This window comes from Carassius auratus, chromosome 7, assembly GCF_003368295.1.
Source record: "Carassius auratus strain Wakin chromosome 7, ASM336829v1, whole genome shotgun sequence".
Taxonomy (NCBI): Eukaryota; Metazoa; Chordata; class Actinopteri; order Cypriniformes; family Cyprinidae; genus Carassius; species Carassius auratus.
Genome location: NC_039249.1, coordinates 11,942,382 through 11,956,382, shown reverse-complemented (window position 1 = coordinate 11,956,382; position 14,001 = coordinate 11,942,382). Strand labels below are relative to the sequence as shown.

The window sequence follows — 14,001 nt, the reverse complement described above, 5'->3', positions numbered from 1 at the left end:
GTTTATCTCAGGGCAGAACTAAACCGACTGTGGTGCAGTACTGTAGAATGCAGATATAATAGGGGCTGCTGTGCTCTAAATCTCATACAAAGGAAAATGGACATGAGATATGTATAACAGTAAGTTTATTTTATTATATTAGGTCTACATTGGCAGAGTGATAATACTATCTTCAAAGGTTTCATTTATGAAAGAATAAGTAAAAAAATCTGAATCTGAAAATATTGAAATATCTCTTTGAATTGTACAAACAACTGTTATTGGTTCATTTAAGTTCCAGTAAATAAATTACTACAATAACGTTCTTAAAAATAGGAAAAAACAAATAATAAACCATTTTATTTCACAAACAACAGTTACAAAATAGCTAAAAACAAAACATTACATTAAGCTTTGCCAAATCTGAAATGTGATGAAATACACAATACTAAGTTGTGATGCAATTATTTTCTTGAACATTTTGACACATTGTAGCATAAATACACATTTATTTCTTCTTAAGCTCTTGTTATAGTTCATTGCAAATTCATTTTTGCATGCATTGCAATGTTTCATCCCATTACCTCATGCGAGTTATCTTGCATGCAGTTAGTAGATCATCTAATCATGTGTTTTATTGATTTGTGCTGATGTAACCGTTTACAGACGAGGCCTGTTCATCTTTGATTAAACAGAGTGGACAGTAAAGTACCCTTTTCCTTCATTTTAGAGAGAAGAACATCTGCTTATGATAAGCTATAGGGTTGTCAGAGTTAACATGATAAGAGAAGAAGTAGTACAATTAAACAAAGAAATGAAGGAAAAATATAGGGGCAATGCTGGAGTGTTGCAACTCTCCCTGGCTGCGGCTAGACAACCTGCATTGACTATATCTTAAGAAACAAAACAAAAAAAGAAACCTGAGAAATCAGTTTAAAATTATGATCATCTCTATATACTGTACATTCCAGAGTTGTTTATATGGAGGATCTGTTAGCACCTGTAATCTTTTACTGGCAGTGGTGTTGATGGTAAATACTCATAAAATGTGAATGCTTTACATAAAATAGATGGAATGAATTGTGATCTTTGAAAAGTTAAACTTGTTAAAGGAATAGTTCACTTCCAGATCAAAATTTACAGATAATGTACATGTCGTACTTTCTTCAGTCGTAGAGAAATTATGTTTTTTGAGCAAAACGTTTCAGGATTTCTCTTCATATAATGGACTTCTATGGTGTCTCGAGTTTAAACTTCCAAAATGCAGTTTAATGCAGCTTCAAAGTGCTCTAAACAATCCCAGCTGAGGAAGAAGGGACTTGTCTAGTGAAATGATTGGTTATTAAAAAAAATGATATACCTTTTAACCAGAAATGCTCATCTTGTCTAGCTCGGGGTGAACTCAGTTTTTTTTTCCGGATCAAGACATTTAGGGTAGGTCTAAAAACTCCCATCTCATTTTCTCCTCCAACTTCAAAATCCTCCAAGTCCCTTCTTCCTTGTCTCGGTTCATTTAGAGCCCTTTTAAACTGCATTTTAGAAGTTCAAACATGGGGGACCACAGAAGTCCATTACATAGAAAGAAATCCTGAAATATTTTGCTCAAAAAACATAATTTCTTTATGGCCGAAGAAAGAAAGACATGAATATTTTGGATGACAAGAAAGGTAGTACATTAGCTGTAATTTTTTGTTCTGGCAGTGAACTACTCCTTTAAGAACTTGAAAAAGCTAGAATTATAGATAATTAAGTTGGCTACTTTTTTTAAGCAGTTCAGGCTGGTCTTAGATGTTTTTTTTTTTTTTTTTTTTTTTTTTTTTACTGAATCAACTGGTTTTAGCTGAATTTGCATAGAAACATGCTAATAACATGCTAGTAACTTGTTCATCATGTTACCAACATGCTAATCATGCTAGAGACATGCCGGTAACTTGCGAATCATGCCAACAACATGCTAGTAACACCCTGAGTACCCTAGCAACCACATAGCAACACCCTAGAAACCACTCTGGGTACCCTAGCAACTAGAAACACCTTAGATAAATAGAAAGAAAGAAAGAAAGAAAGAGAGAGAGAGCATGTTTACAGTTTACAACAGTAAACATGACAGAGAGTTGTGCCTGCATTTGTATATGGTCCTACATTATAGATATTGTGGTGTTCTCTAGAATATAGGAACAAAATCACAACAAGTTTTTAACAGCTTATAAATCATACAGAATAAAGTTCTTTGAAAGTCTAAAAAGGCAGAAAGTTTTGTGTGGGGGTAGGGTTCGGGTAAGGGGATTGAAAATATAGTTCATACATTCTAAAAATCATTACATCTATGGAATATATCCATGAAACATGGAAACAGTGTGTGTGTGTGTGTGTGTGTGTGTGAGTGTGTGTGTGTGTGTGTGTGTGTGTGTGTGGGTGTAAGCTCTTGTCATTTCATCCTTGATAGATGTCATTAAAGATTTAAATTCTAGTCTCTTTTAATTCATTACAAATGTTTCTGATTCCCACCTTCAAATGTAAATCTTAATTCTTCTTAAAGAAAATGCTGTTGATAATTTTCTAAATTCTGATCAACTGTATATATTAAACCCATGCAGCATGTAGCAGTGTTTCATAGAAGGGTTGGCTGATGAACACACTACAGTCTAGTTAGTAGAAACGGAGGGAGTATGTGTGCATGAACTCAGTGGACTCGGTGAGCTGATGTTGATGGTCAGACAGTGATAATGATTAAATCAGCTCAGATATAGTCGTGAAGTCAGATCAGTGCAGTCAGAACGAGGGATAGTTCACCCAAAGATGAAAAATCTGTCATCATTTCCTGAGCGCGAGTTTCTTTCTTCTGTTGAGCACAAAAGAAAATGTTTTTAAAGGATGTTGGTCAACAATAACAAATATTATGGAAGTCAATGGCTACCGTCAACTGTTTGGTTACCAACATTCTTCAAAATACCTCCTTTTGTGCTCAACAGAAGAAAGAAACTCACACAGGTTTGGAACAAGTGGAGCTTGGTAAAATTGTTTCTGGTTTGGATGAATATGTTGAGGTGAATTAATGTTTCTATAGCAACACCTCTGCAACCAACCTAGGTAGCCTAGCAGCTGCCTAACAACACCTTAATAACCACCCAGGGTACCACAGCAACCACATAGCAACCACCCAAGGTAGCCTAGCAACACCCTAGCAACCACTCTGAGTACCCTAGCAACCGCATAGCAACACCTTAGCAACCAACCCAGGTAACAACAGGTAGCAACCACCCCACATACTCTAGCAACCACATAGCAATACCTTAGCAACTACCCCAGGTACCACAGGAACACCCTAGCAACCACCTTGAGTATCCTAGCAACCACCCTAGAAACCACCCCAGGTACCCTACTGATCTGTATTTTTTTCTGTTCTTCTGATTGACTGTATTGCCTTCAAAAAATTCAAACTTTAATCTTTAAAACTAAAATTAAGCATTTCAAACTACTTCAAACTAAAAACCTTCAAACTTTAAGCTATTAAAACCTTTGCAAACTTTCTGGCTAGGCTTTTTCAAGACAACTTAAAATTGTCTAGGAACTTTACTATAGAGTTAACACTTGCTGTTTTTCATAACTGCTTGGTTTTTCATTAACTGAATTGGCAAAAGACTCTGAAAAGAGATCTAGATGAAAAGACAGAGCAGGAGAGTGTGTAGAAATACCAGTGCTTCTTGTTTGAGGTCTATGGTGAAGGAAAAGAGACCATTCATACCCTCTCTTTCTAGTTCACGGTGTTCAGTTCATATTTATCTTTGATGCTGTTGTCATCTTCAGGGTTTTTCTCAAGCTCAGGGTGATGAAGCTCAATCATCAGGAAGTAGATCACTGCCCCGGCCACACCGCCCACCATTGGCCCGACCACTGGAACCCACCACCAGCCATTTCCAGCGCTGAAGACACAGATGAGAATCAAATCAAGACTGGGCAAAATCCTGAATGTATTTTCAAGGAAAATTTCAATTATATTAGAACTGGCCACACACCTATAGTGACTAGTTTAAACTTGATTGACAGGAATAACAATTTACTGAAATTCAAAGAAAATTCATCACAGGCACAAAAGTTTCATAAAATTTGCTGTTGATTACAACAACCAAATGACCAAGAACAAATCACTTTTCAGTCTTTTTGCTTATGTATATATGTAGTACATATATAAAATGGACCCAAAGTTTTCAACAATAGTGTGCATATACACAGCTGGTTAAATATGTATTGAAAAAAATCAAAATTTTTCTCAGTAAATATATTTCTAAAGGTGCTGTTAACATGAAATTTTTATCAGATGATGGTAACAATCAAAGTAATCCATATATACAAAGTTCAGAAATTAGGTTCTGTGTAACAGAGTAGAATGACAGGGAAAAGGTGGAATTTTTCTGGGTGGAATTTCGCATTTTGCGAATTTATATCTGAAGTTATATCTAAATAATTTATATTTGAACATTTTGGGACAAAATATTAATTGAAAGCATGCATTTCTTTGAATTTCACATTTTTGTTTCTACATCAATTGCCCATTACAATTGCATTCTTTACGACCTCAATTCAAACTTAGAGCTGAAATCGAATTTAAAGGCATTCTCAATCTAATTCAGGACATCACAAGTGTATCCTGAGTTGTTCAGCTGTCAGAATGGTGGACGATGTCAACAATGTTGATGTCCAGCTGTATAGACACTAATGCTTTCATTACTGTAATCTGTGCTTAGTGTGTCACTCCAGTGCTCCAGCACTGTAGCACTCTTTCCATCCCTCAATCCCTTGATCCTTTTATAGGCTACTGAGAATACAAGTGCTCTGTGTCCTTGAACCTTCTCTACAAACAGGTTGGCAAACGTAACTGTAAACAAATGCATTGCCACCTCATGCAGACGCTTTGCTGAACTGAACTTAAGTTAAAGAGTTAAAATAAAGAGTAAAAATACAAATAAAATGAATACCGTCTTTGGTTGTGTATATTCATGAAAGAGGAATTCAGGCTGCCTCACGAGTCACGTACATTTTTAAAATTGCTCTAATATGCGGGAGACACACAAGTGCATTAAAAAATTCATTTGCTCTGTCAGAAGAATGGTGATAGGCCTTTGCACTTAGAATCTATTTGGAGATTTAAAAGGTACGTTAGTGGGCGGTGTTCCTGTTTCTCACATGGTGGTTGACTCTTTTGCCACACTGATACATAGTAACAGTTCTAGCTGCATTGTGTTATTGTACACACCCAAAAATGTCCTGTTACAGTATAAGCAAAGATACAGTGAAGGGAAGAGGCACAGAATCTAAACAAACAATAATAAGAAGAATATGTTAATGCATAGGAGGTTTTCTGTACCTGAACACCTCTAGTCCCCATCCTGCCATAGCAGTGAAGAGCCGAGGTCCCAAGTCTCTGGCAGGGTTGATGGGATACCCACAGTTCAGCGCCATGGACACTCCGATAGCCAGGATGCTCAGACCAATAACCAGTGGCTCCATTCCTTTAGGTGCCCCAATATTCTTCTTATCAACAATGGCTAAAATACAGAGGACCAGGGCACCTGTGCCAATCACCTGTAAATAGAGACTAATGAGCAAAATATTCTTGGAAGCTTGTAGTAAGAAATAAAATTGAGAGAGAATGTTATTGTTAGTTGTAATTATAACTAATTAGTTATTTTTATTCTTGAGATGGAAATGGGCTTTCAAAGTTCTCCACCTGAGATTTATATGATTATGATTTATATGTATTTGTTCCTAACTTTTAATTCCCCTCTTAAAATACAACAGTTTATAAAATGAAGCGCATGCATTAACATTGGAGTGCTGTTTAATTTCGTTGCATAATCACTGAGATTATTTGATCTTAAAAAACAAAAAACAAATGATTATTTGATCTTAAAAAACAAAAAACAAATGACTGTTTCACTAACCTGATCAATGAATCCATTTAACAATGAGAGATCTTCACGTGGATATGAGGCGAAGACACCTGCTGTGGCGTTTTCACCAACTACAATTAGTTTTCCATCAGCAAAATTTGCAAAGGCATCTATGGACAAGAGAAACAGCTTTTCAACTAGGGAACGGTTTTAGAAAAGAATTCATAGGTAGTAATTAAATGACCGTTTAGTGTAACTGTAAAATAAAATATATATATATATATATATATATATATATATATATATATATATAAAATACAACTTTTTTATATACTATAGCAATCTAGAAAAACTAGGCTACTCTGTAACATAATGTTTTTTGGAGTAACTTGACCAGTATACTTTTATTTTTATCTTAATCTAACAAAGATCAAACCAAACATAAATGTTTATATTTAGTTTGAGATGTGCATGTGTATTTTGTGCAAATGCACATCTAATGTCATGCCAAGGGTCAGGAAAACCTAAAACACTATTTTTATTTTTCATGTTAACAGATATGTAGAGGTTGCACTGAAAACAATATCACTTATATTTATCATTAAGGGGAAAATGTATATGTTTTGCCGTATTGTTCTTCCGGTTTAAAAGGAAAGCAGAACCAACATCATGAAATGTGACTGAAGTTCTGACTGACTGGAAAGTAAGCATCTGCGTCATTCATTTCTAAGCTTTATTAGAAACCACATTATTCATAAGAATGAGCTCTTTCAGTCCAATCAGTGTGACCAGTGCTAAAACAGCTATACCTTTAACAAACTTATAAGAAGTTTGCCTTACGAGTCAATTAACAGGAAGCAAAGTGTAGAAGTGTCCTGAAAACTTACCATAGTACAGACAATAGACAGCACAAGACCCTGCAAAGGCACCTAGAAATTGGGCTGCCACATAGACAGGAAATTTCTTTAATTGGAGTTTCCCCAAGACAACCATAGCCAGAGAAACAGCGGGGTTCACATGTCCACCTGCAATGAGATGCAGCAGTTGAGAGACTGCAACCTTTTGATGAGAGCAAATGTGTGGTGATTTTGTATTGATTGAGGTTTGCATAAAAGCATGCTGAGGTTTTTTGTAGTATAGATTGTCATCTATTAGATTCAAAAGAGCATGCTGTGTCATAAATCTCACACTCACAACTGTGCTTTCTCTAAATGCTAGCAGTATAGTATACTCTCACTTTCCCGCTCTTAATCCAGAGTGTTCCTTATAAACACTGGCTGCAAAAACTAGTTGAGGTAGTCAATGGGAATTGGGTCTGACATAATCTGCCTAAGTCCTCAGACATCACTGCATGGCTTAGAGGAGTACCTCAGCTTTGACATAAGAGCGCTCAGGCCTGCAGAACTGTCTCTGATGGAAAACACTGGCCTTTCCTGTCCCACCTAACTGTTTTCTCAAACATTTGGTAGCTGATTAAATAATAAAAACAAAATGCAAATTTTTGACCCATGATTAAACAGGAATCCAATCATGTTGTTTGCATCTTTTGGAGAATCTAAAGGCATAAAAACAATACTGCACATTAAAACACAACTGATTGCTTAAGCTAAAATATTTTTTGTTTATTTTGTTAAAATTGTTCATTCATAAAATATATTTTTTTTAATAAAAGAAAGTATATTTTCAATTATGTATTTGTGTAGAGTGAGTTAACAGTAGCATTGATATTCATAATGTGGAAAAAAAATACTATGGAAGTCAATGGCTACCATTTCCAACATTATTCAAAATATCTTCTCAACAGAATAAAGAAGCTCATATAATTTTGGAACAACTTGAGGTTAAGTAAATAATTAGAGAATTTTGATTTTCGGATAAACTAGCCCTTTAATAATAACAGGCCAGTGCACCTGACTTCCTCCTGGGACATATGCTCCAGAAAAGCTCATTAGTTCAATACTGTAGTCATCATCACATCATATAAGATTATCAAAGTCATGTGTGCTGCTGGGCTAACCAACTTATTCATGCACAAATGCACACTTTTGGCAACTTTTACTGCAGAGCTCTGGCTATATTTAACTTCAAATACATATATATGTATACAGTACATGGCTCCGTCTCCCCTTGTGACATACTGTAGTGAGAGGAGTGAACTTCTGGCAGCATGAGGAGCAGATCTGCAGCTTAAGACTCATGACCTCTGATAATTCAGTTGCATGCATCACCACAATAACACATGCACAATTGTGTGCTTGAAGTCTAGAAACCACTTCTGAATGATCATGCTCCTCCACACATTTCCCCTGAACAACCCGACCTGCAACACGACAATCTTTGCCCTGTTACTCATGATTGATTTTTATTTGTATTTTTTTTTTTTACTTCTTCTTGATGTCATCCTCCAATTGTGCAATTGTTATAAAAACAATCATTTAAAAAAATGTAAACATGCGAAAAAGTGCAATGAATAATTATTACTATAAGAAAAGGGTTAGTTCACCAATAAAAAAGAAAATTCTGTAATTAATTACTTACCCTCATGTTGCGCCAAACCCATAAGACCTTCGTTCATCTTCAGAACACAAATTAAGGTGTTTTTGATCAAATATGAGCGCTCTCTGACCCTCCATAGACAGCCATTTTTGTGCGCAAAGAAAACAATAACATAATTTATTCATCAGTTCTTCTCCCGAGTTACCGTCTTCCGCCATTTTGTGTAGAGTACCCTAGAACAGAATCAACTTGATGACTGCTATTTACGTTCAGTACTACTTACTATTCAGGACCTGGCAACAATTCATGACAGAATTTTCCTTTTTTGGGTGAACTAACCCTTTAAATAAAATATCAGTTGTGATGTTAATATGCTAACACAAATAAAAGTGCAAACAAACAAATAACGCAAATTAATGTATTTTGATTCCCATCATCTTTCAGTATTATTATTTTATATAATTATTGTTTTTTAAGGATGAACACACACTTTGAGAGTGCTGGTAAACTGTGCACTAAGAGCTTCACCATTTGCTGATTTGTGAAAGCACAGTTCCTGTGTGAACTGAAGTGTGTCCTCACAGTTACGATGCTGACTACTGTGACCCTAATGAGAACTTAGGAAGTCGTCTGGGCCAGGAGAAGGCATCCTGTAGACATCTGGAGGTCCTTTCTGTAGGCACTCAGGGGATGTTTACATGACAACGATTTTTACTTTGTGTTTATAAAAAGTGTCACACACTGTACACACAGGTCTGTCAAAATAACTAAAAGCACTGTATTATGCATGCCAGGCCAGTAGCTGGCAATGTTGCTTTATAAAGAAACACTATGTGCTTAAGCGCAGAACCTGATTTTACCAAGTGAGACATGTTCCTGGGACAACATCTTTGTTGACCCTGGAACAACATTGTGATTAACCAATCAGATTTGAAGAACAAGTTTATAGATTTTGTTTAAGCACATGTGCACATATGCATTCCTATACATTGACACATAATATGTACTTACATAACATCAGTTCAACTGTAATGTTATGAAGCTACAAGAATACAATTTTTGCGAGAAAAAAAAATAAAATTATCTTCCATGTCAGTCTTCATGCATGCATCGTGGCACTCTCAGGAATGTTTGTCAAAGACACAGAAGAGAAGAAATTATTGAATAAGGGTATCAGTTTTGTTTTATTTGTGCCCAAGAAATTAACATCATAATAGTAGATCACTGATGTCACATGGACTGTTTTAACGATGTCCTTACTATCTTTCTGGGTCTTGAACGTGTCAGCTGCATGGCTGTCCATGCAGGGTCAGACTCAGAAAGCTCTCATATTTCTTCCAAAATCTCGTATGTGTTCTGAAGATGAATAAAGGTCTTACGGGTTTGGAACGTCATGAGGGTGAATAATTAATGACAGAATTTTCATTTTTGAAACTGTGGAAATTGTGGACTATGCCACATACAATGACAGAATATGACATGGTGTGTTGTGACACCTCCAGTAGTGTTACATGATGCTGTCCGTCAGAGCATAATGTAGAGGGGAACAGACACTTAACGGCAGAACAATATTTAATTAATTGTATGTTGCTTTCAAACATATCAGAGTTCATTTCTACAACCATTAGGCTTCACCGTACTGTCCGTTTTATATCTGTCTCATGTCCCGCTGTGTTATTTCAGGGAAACTTGATAAGCTTTTAAACAAATTCCAGGAATCTTCTGCATTATTATAACACATTATAATAAAAGCTTCACCTCACCATAATCCTTGAGGAATTCTCTTAATGAAGGCCAAACATACATGTCCAGTCTGGTTTAATAAATCCACCACACGCTTCCACTTGACACTAAGTCTTTTCTAAGATTTAAGAGCATGTAATTGACCTATCATTTCCTCCTCCCCCTGTCCATCACTACAGTATATTTTTGAATATTAGAAAACCAAATGCATTGAACACAATAAGCACAAGGCTTCCCCCTCTATTATGTCGTTCATTAATCCTAATATTTGCACTGAAGCAAATCCACCCTTCACTCTCTCTCTCTTTAGGGTCAAAGGTCTAGATGTAATACTCGTTATGGGGTATATTTGATCCAGCTGTCTAAGGCTTATTACCACATGAAAGACTTTTTCTTCCTCACTAGCCTTTTTACTCCTTTGACCAGATTTAGCTTTTGATAGAATAAACACACATAAACCACAATAGAGGAATAAATTAATTGGGCTGTTTATGTAGTTTTGATTAGCTCATGGATATTGTAGTGTTGCATATGGCGAGTAGGTGGTTTGTGTCACATGTAGATTGAACATTGCATGTTTTGTTAAACATGACCAAAGATCACAAACAACAGTGAAAAACAGCCCTGATGGACAGCTAAATATGACCTTTGAAATGAGAAGATGCTTTGAACTCAGCTGTCCCAGACTAATGCCTTTTCTTTATTAAATGCATTTTCATGCATCTTGGAATCTTGAAAGTTCCTTTTAGATTCATGTGTTATTTCTATTGCAGACTATATTTAACTGACAGTCATGTAAATGTATTTAAAAGCATTAAATCTGCATGTTACATAAGTACAAGTGTATTTTAGTCTTTTCTATTGGCCAGTGAGACCAGTTACCTGACACGCCTCCTGCCATGTACACAGCCAGCATCACCCCTAGAGTAAAGCCAAAGTGGATGGTAAGATTTTCTCCTTGTTTTTCTCTGCTAAGAATAGTCTGGGCCACTGAACCACAACCGAAGAGCTGCAAACAGGAAATGGGCAGAGAGAAGGCAATTTAGGAAGACAATTAGTAAAAAAAAAAAATTATAAGAAAAGCACTCTTGTTGTGGAGCACTTATTCAAAACTAATTAGTAGGACAGTTTTTTTTTCAAATGCTCAGGCCATTATGGTCAGGGCGGCAACCCAAAGCAACAAAATCTGTCATGCTCAATCAGAATCTTTTCATGCAATTAACACCACTAGAAAACCCTGTAGAAACATTCTAAGTGTATTTAATCTTTTAATATCTACGAATAAAGACGAATTCTTTATTTTACAGTCAACTTAGCTTGAATGTGTGTCAGCGTGTACACTTGTTTACACAAGAGCTATAGCAAAAATTACAACAACAACAACAACAAAACAGGCACTTAAAACTAATTAGACTAAAACCTTTTAGTTACTGAGATAAAGCCCTTTAAAGCATAAATCATAGTCATGTGCAATTAAATAACCATTAGAACTGATCGATAAGAAGCATAAATAAGACGACACTTTACATCAGAGGGTGTTGCATCTAGTGCATTTAGTCTAGATCATTATGCGGTCACACATATAGCTATTATGACAATAATATAAAATATTAAATGCTTTTTTTTTAAATGAAAGAATATCAAACTCAACACTACCCATATGACAAGAATTAAATAATTGGGAAAAAATGACACAAAACGTGCAATATTCGACTGCATTGAAATCTCAAAACTTTTAATATCAGTTTACTTTGATCTTAAATCCTGACAGGCAAAAGACTTACTATTAGTACGAATGTCCCTAGTAATTCTGCCAGAAACTCTCTGATGATGTCCTGCCTCAAGGTGCACCTCTCCCTCAGATTTCTAAAGTTTTCGAGCTCCATACTTCCCCCGACAGCTGAGATGAGATGAGATGATGTCCGGACAGACAGTTGAAGGCTGATCTCGCTGGAGTAAAGTGTCTAAGGCTTTAACCTCCCCGCCCCTCCTGCTGCTTAGATGTCATTAAACACACTGACAGGACAAGGATGGTGCTTCCTCTTTGCTCTCCCTTCATCCATCCTTATCACGCTGAGACAAAGACGAGAGTCCCATCAACCAGTGGAACATCGTTACATTTGCGAACATTAAGAAGCGACGCTGGAAATATAGACTCAGTTCAATTCACATAAACTTTATTGTTAAAGAAGCGTAACTTAGCGAAGTGTTACGATTATCAACAGAAGACTTGCTGCAGTTGTAGATACACTTATACAATATAACGCAAACATATTTATCTAGATCTAATCAAAATTGTAAAAAAAAAAAAAAAAAAAAATCAAGTGCAATAATTTATGAAAATAAAATTTATGAATTAAAGTTGTTTTTGTGGCTATTTAAAAAAAAAAAAGATAAACGGTGAAGAAAATGCAAGATATTCATTGGTAGGTTGCTTTCCAGTATAAAAGTAATAAGCCTACACTCATTTTACTGATTTGCTACTGTGCGATGAAATATGAAATCATATCCAAAATGGATGATATCAGTCAGTAGGCTATACTTGGCTACATGTTAGCTTAAAACTCATGCACAATACACAAGCAAGTCTGGGTTTATTTATTCTCTAAATATAAATACATCATAGCCTTTTTTATATGTTTAGCTTACTTGTTTGTTACTCAGTGGGATTTCTGAGTATTACTTTCTAGTTCTCATTCGGAGAAGCATGGACACACTGTAGCACAACTAATAGTTGTAATACGTATATTTGTCCACCGGGTGGAACTACTTGACAAAGTAAAAACCAAGGAGTTTGACAGCGGCGTCCCGTGACCGTCGGTACAGACTGTGAAAAGAAGAATAGATGGGATGCTAGCGGTATGTTTTGTTTGCATTAATCACTGTCACTTGTTCCGGGGTGTCGTCTTTGATGTGAGGCAGACACTGTCAGTGCTGTGAAATGAGGGGGGTGTGCTGATGGAGAAAAAGCACCCCAATGGGTTCTAACAAATTATAACACCCCATCCCCTTCATCATCTTAACAACCCCTCAGCCCTAGCATGTCACACCTGATAACTGCTATCACGCAGCCTGCTCATTAAAATGTTTAAGCTATAGCCAATTTAAGTGTGCATGACACAAAACCTTTTGGATTGCAAGCCTTGCATAGGCCTACAGGCCATCATACAGAAAAGCCCATACAGACACAATTCACTGAAATCATTTTTTCTATGTTCCTATTTTCCAGAGGAATTGTTTAATATTCAGACATTCATTCATTCATTCATTCATTCATTCATTCATTCATTCATTCAGACATGTTTATTTATTTAATAGCCGGACACAGTGTGAACAACATTTTATGACAAGACATTCATTATATGGTTACAATTAGGATTTTATTTAAAGTGTGATTTTTTCCAACTACAGTCAAGTTATGGTAGCCTATAAACGCTTCGGAAGTGTGAAGGCGATTATTTGTTTTATTTATCTGCGACATAATCGTAGATGTTTTTGCTGCGATCCGGTGTTTCGAAGAGCTTCCTTATCCAGCAGTTACACAGTGGAAGTGTGAATGTCTGTGTTGGCTAATCCTTTAAACCACAACCTTTTTGAGAGTGTTAAAAGCCCTTTTAGATGGCCTTTAATGTTTATTGGATATTCTGAGGTAAACGCTAACTGAGTCGGCGCTGCAGGAGGGACGACGAGGAAATAACCTGTGATCGCTTGATGTAGATTAGACGAATAACATTCTGACGAGATAGACAGTATAACAGGAGAATGTGGGCAAACGGGGTTTTCCAAAGAAAACTTTAACATTTACGTGACAGTTTGCACCCCAACGGAGAGAAAGCCAAGCTATAACCTTTATTTTTTTATTTTTTTATTTATTTAGTAGCCTACTTTTATT

General features: G+C 36.0%; 1 protein-coding gene across 2 annotated transcripts; it reads right to left on the bottom strand.

Annotated features, from left to right (window-relative positions):
• Positions 1 to 1,833: 1,833 nt before the first annotated feature.
• Positions 1,834 to 12,336, bottom strand: aqp9b (aquaporin 9b). Of its 2 annotated transcripts, XM_026267326.1 has the most exons (6): positions 11,894 to 12,336; positions 10,992 to 11,118; positions 6,758 to 6,895; positions 5,922 to 6,040; positions 5,345 to 5,562; positions 1,834 to 3,902 (listed from the first exon to the last, which is right to left on the bottom strand). In XM_026267326.1, the coding sequence occupies exons 1-6, from the start codon at positions 11,993 to 11,995 to the stop codon at positions 3,734 to 3,736; spliced, it is 873 nt and encodes a 290-aa protein (XP_026123111.1). In that variant the 5' UTR covers positions 11,996 to 12,336; the 3' UTR covers positions 1,834 to 3,733. The 2 variants fall into 2 exon arrangements, with proteins under 2 accessions (XP_026123111.1, XP_026123113.1); XM_026267328.1 differs by lacking the exons at positions 10,992 to 11,118; positions 11,894 to 12,336 and adding an exon at positions 10,130 to 10,942.
• Positions 12,337 to 14,001: the final 1,665 nt, after the last annotated feature.